This window comes from Bactrocera neohumeralis, chromosome 4 (genome assembly GCF_024586455.1).
Source record: "Bactrocera neohumeralis isolate Rockhampton chromosome 4, APGP_CSIRO_Bneo_wtdbg2-racon-allhic-juicebox.fasta_v2, whole genome shotgun sequence".
Taxonomy (NCBI): Eukaryota; Metazoa; Arthropoda; class Insecta; order Diptera; family Tephritidae; genus Bactrocera; species Bactrocera neohumeralis.
The window spans coordinates 2,689,335-2,707,913 of record NC_065921.1 but is presented as its reverse complement, the minus strand read 5'-3'; the positions used below and the strand labels follow the sequence as shown (position 1 = coordinate 2,707,913).

The window sequence follows — 18,579 nt, the reverse complement described above, 5'->3', positions numbered from 1 at the left end:
GTATATCTTTAGGTTACTCATACGCCGCGTCATCGACTTTATATGTAAAATGTGGCATACGCAAGGATTATATGAAATTTAAAATAAGTAAAGACTTTATAAAATTTTTTCTACGTTATGGAAAGTTAATACATACATATGTATATATTAACGAATTTTTGAATATTATTTTTGATTTTGCTTCGTCAGTGAATTCGCATTTTTGGTATTTCCTAACTAATTTTTCACTCTTTTGGCACACTCATTTGAAAATTCTTAGAATAAAAGCTGAATATAACAAAATATTGTTTGATTTTTTTTGAAGCATGAGAAGAGTAGAGGCTTAGTTGTGTAAAATTTGCCACAGAAACAAGAACTGTTAGCAAGTAATTTCATCCAAAGTGAAAATTCGTCTTATCTTCGTGTATATGAAAAATATCTCTGCACACTTTGCATAAAAATAATAAATTTTCAAGCCAAAAAATCATTTTTTCTTTGTTGTCTACAGCTTGGCCGCAATTTCAGTTAAAAAACTTTTCTACTTCATATTGCCAGAAATATTGCTTCCGAAATTCGCTTGCAACTTGAGCTGCGAATTAAAAACATTTATGCTTCACTGGCTCACGTTGAAAACTTAAAAGAACCTCACCTCATCCATTAAACTTTCATTTATACTCGTAGGTACTTCACGAATTTTTCTCCAATTGGTTGGCATATATTGCGCCTGTCTGGCCGATCCCCTGCAACTATCGCTTTATGAGTTTATACTTGTATGTATACAACACTTTTCCGCCCACAGCTAGTCTGATAGCCTAACTTTTATTTCTCGTTAATTAATTAATTCACATTCAGCGCTAAGTCATCTATTTATACACACACATAAACACAAATGTCAAGGCCTTCAGTATGTGCTTACCTGCAAGTCATGCGCTCACTGTTTGTTATGACTCTCGCAGCGCAGACAAAAATAAAATTAGCATAAACTTATGTGTGTGTGTGTGTGTATATATATATATACAATGGAAGAGTTGCGCGCTTTCTATGTTGCGGCGCTGTCTGCATAAATATAGTCCGAGTCTATGGTTCTCGCGTTGAATTTGACCTTTCATGCCACACTTTGTTGCACAACCGAAAATAAAAGTTGACCACAAATGCTACATATCTACAATGGCATGAGCCAGCACACATTGGCGACGCACGCACTCGCCGCCTATGGCAACAAAGGAATAAAAGGACGATTTATTGCTTTTCGTCTGACCATTGGTCATCATCAGACTGCTGAGTCCCCGAAGCCAGTCCACACACACATTCGCACATACACATGTAAGCGTTTATAGTGTCTACGTATGTGTGTGTGTGTGCGAAAAGGCGATGATTACCTTAATCATTTGTCTGCCATTATTTTCACTTTCGCCGAATTTACGCTGCTTCTCATTTCATTCATTTTCTCCATTTTTGTGGCATTCGCTCAAGCCGTGAAAATAAGTTAAATTTATGGCTTTTAATTTTGCCAAAGCACCAGTGTTTTTATTTCATTCTTGCGCAAGTGCTTTCAACCATTAAACAATACTTCTGCGCGTTAACAATTCTTTGGCATTAAAATTTTGTGAGAATTCTGTGCAGCGCGCTCGCATTTCCGCCATCTTTTAAGTAATCACATTTCCGCTATCTTTATTAGTATTCCTCTAGAGACCCAAACGCGTAATCTTTGGCCTGCTTTCTACTTTCTATGGGGGTTGGGTGTTTGTAACCCGAATTTCAGCGCTGTTGATGAACGAAATTGTGGATAAATGGATTTGCAAGCGTAAAGTTTACAATTATAATAATTAAGCCATTTCGTTGTATTTGAAGCTGCTGCGGAAACTGTGTCATATAATTATTTAAGCATAATTTTGAAATTTATATGCCTCTGATTTTGGCAGACAACAGTCTTGAATTTCACACAAGGCTCTTTATTACTCAGATCTCTTCGGAAAATTTACTTACCACGCTCTAGGTAATTAAATTCAGTCGCAATTTCTTGTGGTCCTTATGCTCCTTATTCTTCTTGCTTGTGCTTAATTAAATCTGTGAGCTTGTCCGTTTATGTGCACTCGTTGGCGTTGCCTTTGTGGGTGTCATGGCGTATACGTAACTGCCAGCGTAACTGGTAAGTTGTGTGTCGTAACAGAATATTGCCCAACGACTCAAAACTGCTGACGACATTTTAATAAATTTAGCTATCAGTTTGGTAATTTCGGTAATTTATGATTAGGGGATTAACCGGGAATGCTCTTCAAGTGGATTCTGCAAGCTAAGTGTATTATTTTAGCATACCTACAATGAGTTTTAGTCTATAGAAAAACGTTAAAGAAAATTTTAAGTCTATGGACATTCTCCGAAGTTCGGAAAAAAGAGCTTCTTACACATTTTGCATGATAATCTCTCTTGTCAGAACTTTTTCCAGCTGAAATATGATAGCAAAAGTAAACTGGCGACATGTAGGCGGAAAGATTTTTTTCTGTTTGCTTTCTGATAAAGTAAAAATCGTTTTTAAGTAATTTCCATTGCGAGCACATATATATATATTTCTCAATTCTTATTTACATATTTCAAAAATTACATTTATTTATAACAATAATGTATTAATGTTAATACCATACATTCTTAGCTTATGATCTTACAAAGCTACATATAATTTTCTATTAAAGTGAACCTTGGAAAATTCAGCAATTTTTTTTTTCAATTTGCAACAATATCAAGTACACTAATAAAGTATTCTTCCACAATGCGTTTTAGAAACAATATATGTACATAGATATTGGGTAGTCGAAAAAATCTTTTCGTATTTCGAACTTTTCTGATACAAAATCGAACACTTTTTCATTTTTCCGTATATTACATTGTAAATCAAATTTCGAAATTTTGGGGGTCGTTGTGCTACACGAACTGATACAAAATCGTCTCCGTACACTTTACAAATTTCATTGGGGGCTTGCGTGTCATTCTTTCCTCCATTTTTATTACAAAAATTTCAAAATATAGCGAATTTCTTCTTTATTTTCACTAAATTTTGAGCAGCTGTAACTTTTTTCAACTTCCTCGATTTTTTTTTTGGGTTAAATGTAGCTTAAAATCTCATCATTCCAGCACTATATGGTATGATAATACAATGTGATTGGTAGCACTGAACTGCCACGACATCTATTGACAAAATACGAAAAGATTTTTTCGACTACTCAATATACATTATAACAAAAATATTTCTAAATTAACATATTTACACAGCATAACTATCTTAACTTATAGAAAAATTGTACTAATTAAGGTAAAAAAACCTAATTGCTCTTAAAGCAGGGCAATTAAATTTATAATTAAAGATGAAAATTCAAGCGAATTTACTTTATACAAGTAATTTAATATATACTTAGAGTACACACACCCAGACACAATTAGTCACATATACCACAATTACATAATTTGTTAATTTCGATTTTTAATTTAACTATATACTTGTACTTACACACACATTTAACTATTGACAGGAATAATTTACAAATATCAAGTCATTTTCTCTCAATATTTGACACTGAAAATCACTGAAGATCAGTATTCGTGCTCAAGTTCCAAAGCAAACACACAAATGAAAGCAATATTTACACAAAAATATCAATTATTTACAATTCTATAATTACAGTTGCAACATTTTTATAATTACAGTTACAACAATTTTAAATAATATTTACATTTAAGTGGTGCTTAGAGTACAGTGTGTTAAAAAACTTCTAGTACTTATAGTAAATTCGTTAGTTTGCGTTTAATAATTTCCCTTCTCGCTTTTGATTAGCTAATTGTCTTACTTCTAATATTCTTTAACTTAGCTAAATTAATAAAGAGATTGCTTAATACTACTCATAGATGTTAGTTCTTTATAATTTGTGTTCTCTTATACGGAATTTTCCTCAAGTCCTTGCTGCAGATAATATGAGAAAGTAAACAGAATAATTGAAAAATCAGTTAAAGGCTTAACAAAAAGAAACTTCAGCAATTCGCTTAAATAGTTTTACCAAAAAATATTGAATTATTGAACAAAAAAATTATTAAAAAAAATAAAGTTGAGTACGGTTGCATCGAAGCTATAATACTCGTATCACCATCACAAATATAAAAGATTCCATTCAAGAACTTCATATAGATTCGACAGTGTGAACGATAGCTATATTCTAAAGTGGTCCGATATCGACGATCCCGATAAATGAGCAGCTTCTTGAGAAGAAAATAGTGTACACGAAATTTCAGATCTATAAGTATATCTATACATACAAATGGACAGACAGACAGACGGTCATAAGAACGGCTGACCATTTGGTTATATACTTATATCTTCCTTCACGGTGTTACAAATTTCGAGGCAACCTTTGCAGAGCATAATCAGGGAACAAAAAAGGACCGTCTTCAAAGTTTCAATTATATATCCAAAAATTTACCAAAAACGCCTCGAAATCTGCTATTCGTCTAACTCAAGATTTTCCTCAAATTGTGAGCAAGCCTTATTATCAGACATTCAACCTGCACAACTCCCACATAGTTTTCTTCTGAAGGCAAGTAACTAAAAATGAAACATTATTATTCAAACCGGCAGCACTTTATTTGAGCTCGGAGGAAGTTGCATAATTGCAGCATTGCATTGTGGCACGTGCCCACCCAGAGCGGGATGTACAAATTAGAAAAAATCGCTTGGCAAGTTGCTCCGAATCCCTTGGAAATGCGCAAAAACAACAAGACATCGCCGGCATATTCTCGTTTTATCCACGCGTATAGTCTATATCTCCCGTCCCGCCGGTGTCTTATTCGTGTTTACATTCGTCCATATTTGCCCACTACGCCTATGTGGCAATACAATGTTGCACCAACACACATACAAACAAACGAAGTGGCACACCAATGAAATGGAAATCCCGACTAAGGGCACAATGCGAAAATGCAAATTTTACAGGGCAATAAACTGACGGACCATGAAACTTGCCCGACTATCAACTTTAAAGTGCTACATAGTTAAAGGTATATGAAACAAGTAAGGAAGGGCTAAGCTCGTGTGCATAAAAGCCAGGGAAATATTTTAAGGTGCTAAATGTCAACTAGGCGATCGGGATCCAAGCAATTTTGTATACATATATTCGATATAACTCATACACTGGCCAACATATTCGACGTAAAGTTTAAGAGAAAACATTTTTTTATTCTTGTTAATACCACTTACTACACGTTCCGACGACGCATCGGGTCTACGTAACCGGAACGGAGCCGGATTTCTTATCCGACCAAGACCTATCTACTCGAAAGACTTCTGACGCTATAACAACAGCAACATGCCATATAGTATAAAAATATTTATTGGGTTTCATAATGTCCCTCACATAAAACCACCAATCATATGGAGTAAAGTGAAAGGGATGTTCGAAAATCCTGATATTAGTTATATGGGGGCTAGGTCAAGTTTTCCCAATTTTATCTACATATTTTATCCAGAAAGATACATTGTTATGAGTAAGACACGCTCTCTTATTTTCATTGAGATAACTCACATATTGACCGATTATGCGGTATAAAGTCATCAGGAAGTTCGAAAAGCTTTATATTAGCTATATGGGGAAACAGGTAAGTATTGAGCCGATTAAATCCATTTTTGACAGAGATACTATTATCAGGAAACGATTCTCTTTGAATTTCAATTCTATATCCCATACGTTGAGCGATATTTTCAGTAAAAAGTCAACTATAGATACTGGGGTCCATATATTCGATACATAAGGGCCTATTTTATAGGTTTTCGGTTAATGCGTTCTGTGGGCGTGGCAGTGATCCGATGACGCCCATCTAAGAACTACACCTTGATTTTTTTCTGGGGAAAACATGTACCAAATTTTATTATTTTTTACTCAAGTTACAGCTTGACGGACGGACGGACAGACAGGCATTTACTCGGATTTCAACTCGTCTTGTCATCCTGATCATTTATATATACATAACCTCATATCTATATCGATTAGATTTAGGTAATACGGACAACCGTAAGGTGAACAAAACTATTATAACCTAAAGCAACAGTTTACAAGAGTACAAAAAGAGTGTAAGCGTGAGAAATAAGAGTGGAAACACACCTTCATGAGCGGACTAATCGCTCGCGGCATAACGGTCAGTGCCGTCACGGTGGGCATCGTGTGTAAAGTGCCGTTAGAGCTGTGCTGCAACGCCATCGCAGCGCTGATGTTCGCGTTCACACTCAGGCTCTGGTTGTGGCCCAGCAGGGTGGTGGTGGTGGCCGATGAGACGCTGGACTCGCGCTTGCCTTTGCCATAGTAGGCTGTGAGTGGCCTGCAAGGAATAAAGCAAAACAAACGCAACCAAATATTATGCGATGGCAAATGAAAAACTGAAATTGAGAAACAAAGAAACCAAGAAACAGAAAAACCAACAAAGAAACAAAATTGCAAGAAAGCGAAAACAGAGCAAATTTAGTGCATATTTCAGTCAATTTCTGTGTTTACTACGATAAAATGTCGTACATGTAAAATATAGTATACCATCTGATAAAATTTGACTCGGACTGGCCGATTTAAACTGTGTTCGCAAACTGATCGTAATATAATTTTTAAAAGATTAGTACAATCTCTTTATGATCATGAGAAGTTTGATGTCCACGTGCCAATTTGTGTAAGTTTTAAAGCTGTTTGTTTAAGCCGAAAAAAGTTTGTCTGGCCATTTCTATCATGGAAAAGCCAATATTTAACAGCGACTTTGCATGACATTTTGTGTTTCCAATGAAATCACGGCTACTGAATCGGTAAAAATGTTGCGAAAACGTTTTGAGGACTTAAATTTTTTAGGAAGACAAGTATTTGAGTGGCAAAAATCATTCAGTGAAGGTCGTAAAGTCATCGAAAACTAGGTCTTGACAGTCGTCCCTCCACCTCTAGTAATGACGATATCTTCGAAAAAGTTCAAGAGACAGTGCAGTGTTGATATCAGAGACTAACAACATCTCTTATGGACCGACTCAACCATTTTGGTTAATGGTTTGGGAAGCATGTCAATGCTAGACTTGTACCAAAAGACCTAAATGCGCTGCCATTTTAACATGATTGAACTTTTTATATGATTGACTTTTTAGCTAAACACGAAACGTGAGTCAACGCTCAGCCACACTTTGACCATTTTCTGTTTTCGAAACGGCAAAAGGCGGATTACTATGGGAAATTGTTTTAATCGTAGGAATGCTTGTATTAGCTCAAAAGGCAACTTATTTTGAAGACAGTAATAAAGATTTATGAAAAGTTAGTTTTTTTGTCAGTTAAATTTGATCAGATGGTACATAACGAAAAGACTTTGGAATAGATTTACCTATTTTAATTTCTAAATAATAATCGTAATATGTACTAATAATAATAATATAATTTGCAATGTACATATGTGGTGGACATTTTAATATTAACTCTAATATTACCATACCGTGTGCTCTCGGTTCTCGGCGAGCAATCCTTTGAGAAGCTCTTTGTGGTGTATCTGTAATGAAGAATATGCAACAACAAATTTAATAAAGCGAAGTTATTGAGCAAGTAATAGAATACAAAGAGGCCATATTATATAGCCAAATCAGTTTATAATCTGATTCTTAACCAGTCCAGTCGTCCAGTCAAAACAAATATCTCTTTACATAGCACTGATTATTTGAAAGACTTAATGATCCATTGGTATATACTTATCCGATGCCTTCACTTACAACCACTGACTAACCTAGCAAAAAATCGGAAAAAATACCAGGCTTCCATTTATGCTTCTGGCTTCTATCATTTTGGGTTCAATTTTAAGCTGTCATTATAAACTTTGATATATCTGACCACAAACCCGTCAGAACGTTGAATCGAAATGTGCCAGTTATATAAAGTGCTGTCGTTTACAGTGGGAAAGGACTGAAATTTCTCTAAAGAAGAAAAGATTATTGAAGTATTCTTAGGCAATAATATGTCGAGTCTCAATATTATACACAACTATCTGTTAATGACGACTGTGTGATGCATTTCATAAAAATAAGAAAAAGGGGGCAATCTTTCTTCACTAAGGTAATGCCAATTCTCACACAACGGCAGTGACAGGGCGAATTTTGAATAACATTTAGCAAATAACTTCGCATCGTGTATCAAATTTGTCCCTATATGTATACAAGAGTATGTATATTGATCTCATAAAAAACGTTTCTAAAACTCCAATATTCATTTTTCCTCTGTTCGGCCAAAATTAGAGCTTCGGGCGTCAATAAAGCTTGACCAAAACAGCATGACATTGCGAATGAGCTGAAAGGCGTCGTGTTAATTTTAACAGTACTAACTGTTCAATTGATGTTGTGTGTCTGAACCTACAAATGACGCCTGCACCTTGTTTGCAGTTGGCATTGTCGCCCACATACACAATAATATGCATTGTGGAGCGGCATGTCATGAATAGCAAACGTGCGTCAAAGCGTGTTGCATGCTAAATGCGGCTTGTTCACTGTTATTTAATCGAAAACACTTCTGTGGCCACTTGAAACCTAGTGGATGAACTGTACAGGTGCAATGTACCTTTGTATACTAAGGACGACCAACAAACGCAAATGCAGTTCAAGAGAAATGTTAACAAATTTATTTCAAATAGCCGAACAATAGTAGGAATCAGATTCTTAAACGTGCAAATTTTGTATTTGATATGACTTTCAAAAGTGTACAGTAACCACAAAGGCTTCATTTAAAATAATATAAAATTTACAGGAAATAAATTGTTATTTATTATATAAACTCTATATTTTGCAAACTCTCCATTTGTACAGCAGGAGTCTTCATATTTTGCCATTCTGTATTAAATTGCAAACATGTTGATAGCCTCAAAGGTATGCGAGCAGTTGGAAAATATTATGTAAGTTGATAAAATATGCGAAGAATTTTGCCAAAACACATTTGAAAATATATCAAATTTTGAACACTTATTTTCGTGAAGAAATAACCCTCTTTACCGCAACGACATAGGAGGACCACACTTTCACCCATTTTAAGTAATATTCAGAAAAAATTTTGTCATGAATATTGATATTACATATTGCAATCAGAGTACAAAGACTATCGAAAAATAGAAATTAAGCTATATTTTGAAATTTTGGTATAAAGAAGAACTAAATTTGTGAAGTTTACGGAGACGATGTCTATCAAATCGTGTAGCACAGCAATGGTTGGCTCGCTTCCCTTCTGAAAATTTCGATACGAAAGATGCTTCTCGCTCTGGTTGACTTATCGTTGTAAAAGTCGATAAAATTATGAAAAAGATTGACCAGAACTGTCACATAAGCAGCCAAGATATCGCTAAGGAACTTAACCAATTAAAAAAAGCTGGCTACAAAAAAAAGCTCGATGTTTGGATGTGGTACCCAAACTCAAATTGTCTGTGAAAAATTTAATGGTCCAGCCTGGTCGAACGATTGATTCTACATTTTACTGTGAAAAACTGATGAGATTGAAGCAAGCAATCGAAAAAAACGGCCAGAACTGATCAACAGTAAGAGCTTCGTCTTCCATCAGGACAAGGCTAAACCACACACATTTTTGATGACTTGGCAAAAACTGGGAAAGCTTGACTGGGAAGCATTGATGCATCCACCATATAGCTCTAAGCTTGCACCATCGGACTACTATTTGTTTCGGTCAATGTAGAACTCTCTTAATGGAGTAAAGCTGGCTTCAAGAGGAGCCTGTGAAAATTACTTATCGCAGTTTTTAGCCGAGAAACTAGAAAAGTTTCACACTGATGGAATAATGTCTCTAGCGGAAAAATGGCAAAAAGTGATCGACCAAAATGGTACATATTTTTTTTTTTAAAGTTCATTATGAATATAAAAATAAATAAATTGAAATTTGATTAGAAATACGTCTATTCTATATAATGCATTTTTAAAGGTAAAGAATCTCGAAAAAGCTAAAATTAAAAATAAAAATTACTTTTAAAAATTTTATACTTGTGTAGTGCCTTTAAGAGGGTAGACTTGTTTGCTGTGGCGTATGAGCAACATTATTGCCACATTTTAATTTAAAAATATTGTATTTCATATTACTGTATATTCTTTGGGTCTTTACTTTACTTCCGTTCCTCATCAAATACTAAATTTATTCATCCTCAGCTTCGAAATAAGCAAATACATACTTACGTTTATATGCATTAATCACCTGTTTGCTCACCTTCTGCTTTGATTCAGTTGGATATTCCGCTCGTCGCGCCACGTGGAAATGTGATGCCTCAGCGTGTTTCTCACTTCGGAATTTAAGAAACAATAGAACAATGACACTGCGAAGCCCTGCGGAAGAAAGACAAAAACAAAGTGAATTAAAGCACGTTTGACGGCCAGCGGATGCTTGGGAAAGGCGTAAGAAAAACCACAATCCTTTCATGCGCTTTCAAGTTCGATTCATATTATCTTTCACAGTAACTCTATACAGTTGCTACAATGTGCTGTTCTGTGCTCTGTTTAACACTGCCGCGCAACCCTCTTGTGTGAGGTGCCATTACCTGCGTGCTGAGCAGCAGCGCGCGCACGACGGCGAACATGTGACTCATGACGCCGCTTTCGCTGGGGCCCGCCAAAACCACCAAGTAGGTGATGCCGAAGAGCGGAATGAGCACCAACAATGCCTTGGCAGCTTTGCGATATTGACGCGTCTCCACCGTGTTGGCGGATCGGAGTTTTGTTATCAACACCTGCAAATAGACACAAGCAAAAGGATTTGGCTGGTAATTAAATAGCGACTTATTGAACCAAATGAAATATGATTTGTTTAAACAGTTTGAGAAAGAAACCTGATTCGCTTTAAAGGGTTTGGAATTTCAGTTTTGTGATCATTATTTTCTTGTTTATCGTAAAACAGTTAAAAGGGAGAAGAAAATATAACATAAAGATAATAAATGCCTTAGTTAAGACCTTATTAATATGAATATATATGGGGGTGCCTTTGAATTTTAATTAAATGAAAAAATTTCGAAAAAACTTGTTAGTTTGCTAGAATACAAATACGTTTGTGGACATTATTTGCAAGAGTTGCGCAATGGAACCTCGTTAAAATGCGCTACTGAGGGAATTGTTAGGAAAGAATCCGTTTAACCTATTTACTATGAGCCATCCACACAAAACTTTCAACTTCTTAAAACAGGCTAGTATTTATTTATTACAGTTATACAGTTCTGTTAACTTCCAAAAATGGTCTTCTGGTCTCTATCTTTAATTAAATGTTCACAAAAGCTGCATTTACCAAAAATATACTTCCTGCGTGATACTAAACTAAGATTCTTTCAACGCCTGAAGCACTTTCTTCTTATCACAAGTCTGCAAACTGCTTCCGTCTTGAAAACATGATTTTCTTAACAAATTCTTAAAGCAAGCGAGGAAGAGAGTAAATAACTTGCAAGATTTATGGGGAAAAATGAATTCAGCTACTTTCAACTACGAATAAGACAGACTGTTGGGTTTACAAATAAGAATGAAATTTATGATGAAGTAATAAATTTACGTATTATGCGCGTTGGTAGTGGTGTCCATGTACTTGTGTGCACATGAACACAGAAAAAAAGAATCCTTTATCCTTTACAATGGTTGCTTTTAAATTTCCAACGAAATACTCTAAACTTACAGCGTTTCATATATTTGCGCATGTGTTTGTAAACGTCTTCATTTTGCTTTTGAACCATCAAATACAGAAACATATTTACACATATTTACTTGCATGTATGAGTGTGCATATTTGTTTTGCTAAAAAACATGCAAGCTTTCTAATTCAAATATTCTTGAATGGATATCGCATTAAGTGCAGTCAAGGGATATATTTTTATACTTCAAGTAACAATCCCCTACAAACATACACATATACGTACGTATACATGTGTGTTGGGCATGCATGCGAGTTTGTTGTTACGCGCTTCAAGAGCCAGCACTTAAAATAGAATGACTATAACTTTTTATTCGAGAAATGAGCCGTCATTGTTTACTTCATGGCGGAGGCAAGCTCGATAACAACAGCGTAACTGTGCAATATCACAGGCATGAGATGCTATCTATTTTGGCTACTTGAGGACTTACTTGTTTGTGCTTATACAAATATCATACATACATATATACCTACATATGTGCTTGGTATTGTAAACAGGCTGTTAACACTTACCCACATAATTCTCAGTAGAAATATTAAGTTCATTATCAGCACCGCGCAGACTGGGCCCTGAAAAATCCAATCCACATGGGTTTCACGCATCCAAGGGCAACCGATGTCGAACTGTGAGGGAGTTTAAAATTACAAATTGATTTCAAAATGTATTGAAAATTATTTTAAAATTGCAAAGATTTAGATTTTAAAGTAATGGTTAAGTTCAGAAAATATAATACAATGATTTACAGTATATATAAGAAAGTTAAAGATGCAATCACCGACTCACCTTCTCCACATCGTAGGATATCGTTAATCCCTTGGCGATTGCCCAAATGACAACGAAACCTGCGGGTCCACCTAAACAAAAACCAAGGTATGCTGTAACTTTTATCAAATAGAGTTAATAAGACAGAGAGAACGCTGCTCTCTAAACCATTAAATGATAACAAAAGTTAATGTAGGAGGGATAGCAATTTGAATGAAATATTTTGAATGTTACTGAATTAGTTGAATTTGCAGCCCTCTATAGAATAGAATTTAGGTGGATACAGCATTAAGTCCAACCCTTTTGATCCAATTCTGCAAACACATGGGCTAAAATGGTGCATAAATGAATTAATGGCATTAAAACTCGTCACTGATTGATCTAAATGATGATCTAAAGCGGACCTCAATTCCTCTTCAAAAGTTTTTAATTTACATACAAAGAACTTTTAAAGAACTCTGCAATACTAAAGCCTTAATTTAGCTAATATTTTTCAAATACTGGGTAGTCGAAAAAGTCTTTTCGTATTTGTAATCAAACTTTAACTTATTTTTCTCGGCGAAAAACTGGGACAATAATTCGCACTGGCTTCTTCTGAAGCCAACTTTACTCCATTAAGGGAGTTGCATTGACCGAAACAAATGGTAGTCTGTTCTGGCAGTATTTTCGATTGCTTGCTTCAATCTCGGTTGTTGACAGTAAAATGTAGAATCAATCGTTCGACCAAGCTGGAGCGGCTAATAATGGATGATTCCTTTCCAATCCCACCAAACACTCAGCATTACCTTTCCAGGCGTCAATCCTGGCTTTGCGACCATTTTGAGCTCCACCACGCTTGGACCATGATTTTTTTCGCACATAATTGTGGTATTTGATCCACTTTTCGTCTCCTGTTACCATTAGCTTCAGAATGGTTCGATTTTAGTTTCTGCAAAGAATCGCAGATGTTAAGTCGGACCATTAAATTTTTCACAGAAAATTCATGTGGTACCCAAATATTGAGCTTCTCTTTGTAGCCAGCCTTTTTGAAATGGTTCAAAATCGTTTGATGATGAAATTTAAGTTCCTTAGCGATATGATGGCTGCTTATGTGACGGTCAGGTACTGGTCAACTTTTCTCAACGTTAGGTCGACCAGATCGAGGTGCATCTTTCACATCGAAGTATCCAGCAGCACTGGAGATAAACGACTACAAAGACATCTATTGACAAAATACGAAAAGACTTTTTCGACTACCCAATATTACTTCATTGCCGAACGCCAAAAACTATACTTCTCAACAAGTAATTTGAATATTTTCGCTTGTTAACAAATTTTAGAGACAGAGGCAGAAAATTCTGCTGAGCTAATTTCAAAATTCAATTACATGAAGTTGTATGAGGCATTTCGACCCAAAACGCTGAAAAAGCACAATATGGCTTAACAGCAAGTTATTCAGCGTTTTTCGCTGTATTTGGGGTTGTAGAAGGTGGAAACTTGGATATTTTTTATTGGAATAAGGATTTTTTAAATGCTGATATCAATAATGAAAAAATGAAATTAAATTGCCTTGCTCAGGATAATTGCATAATAACTAATGTGTGCGTTGTGTGTGTCTGTTAATTGGCATCGGTACCGGCTATTAACGCCCCCAAACTAATTGGTGTGGGATGAGTTCCGTTTATTCACACATGTGCTCTGCCTTGCAACGGTTTAATTTCGCCATAATTTACGCAACATTTGCCCCACAGAAAAAGATTTTATCTTCCACCCACACAACGGCGTAAAAGCGTGCATGCATACATTCATATATTATTACATATTTACGTACACATGCGCCTATTTCACGCCAACTCAGCAAAATATAGTCGCCTCTGCCTACTTACACCACACCGCTAGGTACACACATACAAGCAGACTTTCATGTTTACACACACACACACACACAGAAAAAATACTTGCTAAAATCATGCGTTATATAACTACGGGTACATATACATGCATATGTATATTGGTGTAATAAGCGCTTACCCCAGCCGATGATTGCGTATATATTGAAGCGTATATTATCGCCGGAAAATGTCTTCACAACCAGCATGTACAAATAAAGGCCTGTAATGAAGAGAAAGTTGAAAAGAAACAAATGAAATGAAATCGGAGAAGAAAGTGGAGATTTACGAGCATATTTCTGTTGATATAATTCCAATACAAATGCGCATATTTATGCGATCTGATTTGTATATGTCTCTGCGCAAATATAAATAGTCGGAAATAACTGTTAATATATGTTCTTAATAAACAAGATGTTGCTTTGATAATAGAGTGCGGCTGACCAAAGGTCATTGGTTGGAGGTGAACGTACTTTAGCCGAGTGTAGTGCACCTATATATACATACATATACATATACATATATGTGTTTGTGTGTCGAGCAGAGCATTTTTCATTGCTTAGCGAAAATAATCGGCCGATGAGCGCATATTCGTAGAGGTATGTGGTAAGCCGACTCAACTGATGTATGTGTGCTTGTATGCATGAGCAACACACAAATCAAATAGAGTTATTGTAAATAACTGATTACTTTGGCAAATGCGATTAACGGTTAGCAGTAAAACTGCACAAATAACAGTATTAAGCAACCACAATCCAAACATGAAGACACACATGTGACAAATACTTTTTATATATGCACATATACATATGTATCTGCACACACGTGCATATCTGTTCACTCGGTTTACCACATCCTCCATTGTTGAAGGAATATTTGTGTGACTTTTGCTTGCTCAGGCATGGCATTTTTATGCACTCATTTATATTATTGCTCAATCGCTTATCGCTTATGAGCTTACTGCTAATCTCGCTGTAGCTTTGCATCTAAATATAGCACATTCCAGAATTCAGAGATTTTCCTGCGAAAGCCGAAATTAAGATTTTGTTTTTGTAACTGAATTAATGGACGTAATAATTTAGTTATTGGCCTTTTGCAATTTATACTTGGAAGATGACTTTAGCAGTCATCAAATAATGGAAATTGATTATTTGCTTAATTCTTCAATAAACAACTTCCTACATAAATGATACAAATATTATTTTGGTATTTTATGAGATTATTTTATATAAGTATTAAGTAGTTTACTATTATTGGAACCGGTATCAACACTAACAACAATGTGTCAGAATAACTCTTGCCAACAGGTGGGACTAAGTTCTCTGTCGATGAACAAAACAAACTCTATAAGTCACCATTATTCCCGGATGAAAGCGCCAGATAGCGAAAAGAAGAAACCACTCCGTTTAAAAGACCAGTTGTTGTTACGCCAATCTCCAAGGAAGAAAAGAAGAAAAACTGGTGCGCTTTTTCGACAAATTTTTCAACAAAGTTTCACTAATTTTTTTGTGCGGAGTCAAATTTCTGGTGCCGAAAGATTCAGAATGTTGGAAAAGGTCTTCGGTGATAATTGTTTGCCGAGAGCAAGTGTTTTTGATTGGTACAAATTATTCAAAGAGGGTCGAGACGCGTTGACGACGAACCACGTCCAGGACGACCATCCACATCAACTGATGATCAACACGACAATAAAATAAAGGAATTGGTGTTTGAGAATCTACGATTATAGTAAAATATCTTACAGATATCTTTGGAATATCGGAAAGATCAGTGAAAACCATTTTGAAAGATTATTTGGGCCTAAGAAGAGTGAAAGTACGATTGGTTTCAAAATTACTTAATTTTTTCGACAAACAGCGTCGCGTCGACGTCTGTGAAACAATGCTTTCCGACTATCAGTAAGTCAATTATTACTGGCGATGAGTCTTGGATCTAAACAAACGATCAATCGGCGAAATATCTTGGCAAAGGTGAGCCGAATCCGAGAAACCCCCGTCAAAGCAGGTCAAAAATCAATGTTATGTTGACAGTTTTCTTCGACTATCGAGCTTTGGCGCACTGCGATTTTCTTCCGACTGGCCAAAGGGTCAACAAGGAATAGTATTTGAGTGTTATGCGCGAAGCTATTCGTAAAAAGAGGCCGCGGAGATGGGCGTAATAATGGGCTGATAACTCTTGTTTTTGCACCACAATTCGGCAATGATTCTTCGTGAGTTTTTCGCCACATTTTCAAGCAAAATAGCTCCTTGGGACTTCTGGCTACTCAGCAAACTCAATCAACCGCTCCTTAGAAACCATTTGGAGTCAATTGAAGACAATAAACTTGAGTCGCTATGAGTATTGAGGGCTAATCTAGAAATTGACTTAAACAATTATTTTGAGGATTGAAAAAACGTTGGCACAGGTGTATTGGGGGCAAGGGGGTTTACTTTGAGGAGGACGACATAGATTTTGAAGAATAAATTAAGAATTTTAAAATTATAAACAAAGTCTTACTACTTTCTGCTCTTAGTATAGTTATATGTTCAAGTATAGAAGTGGTGACTTATTTGAAGAACGTTTTCTTAATTTCAAACTGTTTTAATTCGGGAGCAATTAACTTAATTCCACGCTCTTGCGATAAGACAGTACTGTATTGGCCATCAAATTTCTTTAAGGAAGTATTAATGGTGGACCATCAAAATATTTCCAGACTCTTAAAGAAATATCATCTCGGAATAATGTTGCCTCCAATCACACAAAGCCGTACAAACGCAAGCCATTATCTATTATGAATAAAAGTTGTGGCAGAAAAAAATTTGTATACACACATATACATAAAAGAAAACTATAACCTAATACACTGCCAAAATGTGGACTTACCTTCAACGAGCATCCAGAAGAAATTAGTTAGGGTGAAGAAATGAAAGAGCGTGACGAGAACCACACAGCCTCCCAAGCCCGTTCGTATGGAAATCTGTATGCAGTAAGTATATAAAAAATAACTGTAATTATCTCATTTCTATTTAGAATTGAGGGGATAGTTACATAATTTTAATTGTATTTGATTTGTAATAATACTGATAATACCTAAACTATTCATGTATTCTTAAAATATTGATATTAATTTTGAAATTTCACGAAAATATTTTAAACACAAAGAACCTTCATTCGTGTGCTAGGATGTTGGCATATTTATTTTTCAGTTCAATTTTGTCCGCGTATCTTGAGCACACATTTTTTCCATAACACACCTTCACACGATTGTGGATACATATGTATGTGCTTTTGTACGAAGATTTCACTCAAAATTAGAAAAAGCTACGAAATATCGATGTGTGTGCACTTACATGTACGGACAAAGTCAGTATCCACAGCAACGCCGACATTATGTATGTGAAGAATAAATTGGCGTGAATTGAATTGCGTAAACAGCGTAATTCCCTGCATCCGTTTTTCATTTCGTTTTCGATTGCAGCGCACGGGCGAGGAAATAAAGGACATCAATAGCATTCGCAGCGAAACGCACAGTGAAATATCATAATAATAGCACAGCCGGCGGCAGCAGCAGCGGTAGCAGCAATGCAGTCGATGTTGACGTTGGCGTTGGCGTAGGCAGCAGCAGCGATGTTGCGCGGGATTGGAGAAGGAATAAATGAAAATTGTAGAATTACAAGAAAATATAGATATGTGTGTATGTTTGTATGGATGTGTGTATATGTATGCATGTGCGTGTTAATGTGGCCTCGTATGTGCGCCAGGATGCAGAGGATGCAAAAGAGCATTGGCGAGCGCTCGAATTTTTCGATTTTTCTCCAAAAAATGGATACAAAAACATTGTGTGGTAATTCTACAAAGGTTACCATGGCTAATAGTGTGGCAATAAGTTCTGAAGGATCTTTGTAAATTTTCGTCCGAAAGCATCTAACACGCGCTTACAAAGCAACATACATTTGTATTTGCTTAGAAGTTATTACATTACTGTTATTTTTGTTTCATGTTGCATTAAAGGAAAAAAATATCGATTAGTTGTTTCTAAGTTATTAACTTTGTGTAAACAAGAAAATTAAGTTAGAAGTTCTTTCAGACATGTACATATAAGTTGTAAGAGGAGCAACGCTGAGAGTTTCTTGCACTGAAAAAAATATTTGTTGTAAAATAAACCACACGTATTCGGAAGTACTTTAGCATTATGTCATTGAAATTATTGCTGAAATTCGAAAAATGCAATATTTTAAGTTTTTTCTGTTACTATAAAGACCAGCCTGGGAACAAAAGTGATTAAAGAAAGCGC

At 35.6% G+C, this 18,579-nt stretch overlaps 1 protein-coding gene across 4 annotated transcripts in view; it reads right to left on the bottom strand.

The window, feature by feature from the left end:
- Positions 1–2,895: 2,895 nt before the first annotated feature.
- Positions 2,896–18,579, bottom strand: part of LOC126755471 (diuretic hormone receptor) — a 34,501-nt gene continuing 18,817 nt past the window's right edge. The window contains exons 5-14 of one of the 4 annotated variants that reach the window (XM_050468057.1): positions 17,636–17,729; positions 17,169–17,262; positions 14,449–14,529; positions 12,460–12,530; positions 12,189–12,299; positions 10,546–10,734; positions 10,218–10,333; positions 7,468–7,521; positions 6,120–6,333; positions 2,896–3,931 (exon numbers count right to left, since the gene is read on the bottom strand). In XM_050468057.1, the coding sequence (XP_050324014.1) occupies positions 3,905–3,931; positions 6,120–6,333; positions 7,468–7,521; positions 10,218–10,333; positions 10,546–10,734; positions 12,189–12,299; positions 12,460–12,530; positions 14,449–14,529; positions 17,169–17,262; positions 17,636–17,729 (1,051 nt within the window). In that variant the 3' untranslated portion in view covers positions 2,896–3,904. Of the gene's footprint in view, positions 3,932–6,119; positions 6,392–7,467; positions 7,522–10,205; positions 10,334–10,545; positions 10,735–12,188; positions 12,300–12,459; positions 12,531–14,448; positions 14,530–17,168; positions 17,263–17,635; positions 17,730–18,579 lie in introns of those variants that run through there. The other 3 variants (XM_050468058.1, XR_007666490.1, XR_007666491.1) reach the window with 3 other exon arrangements.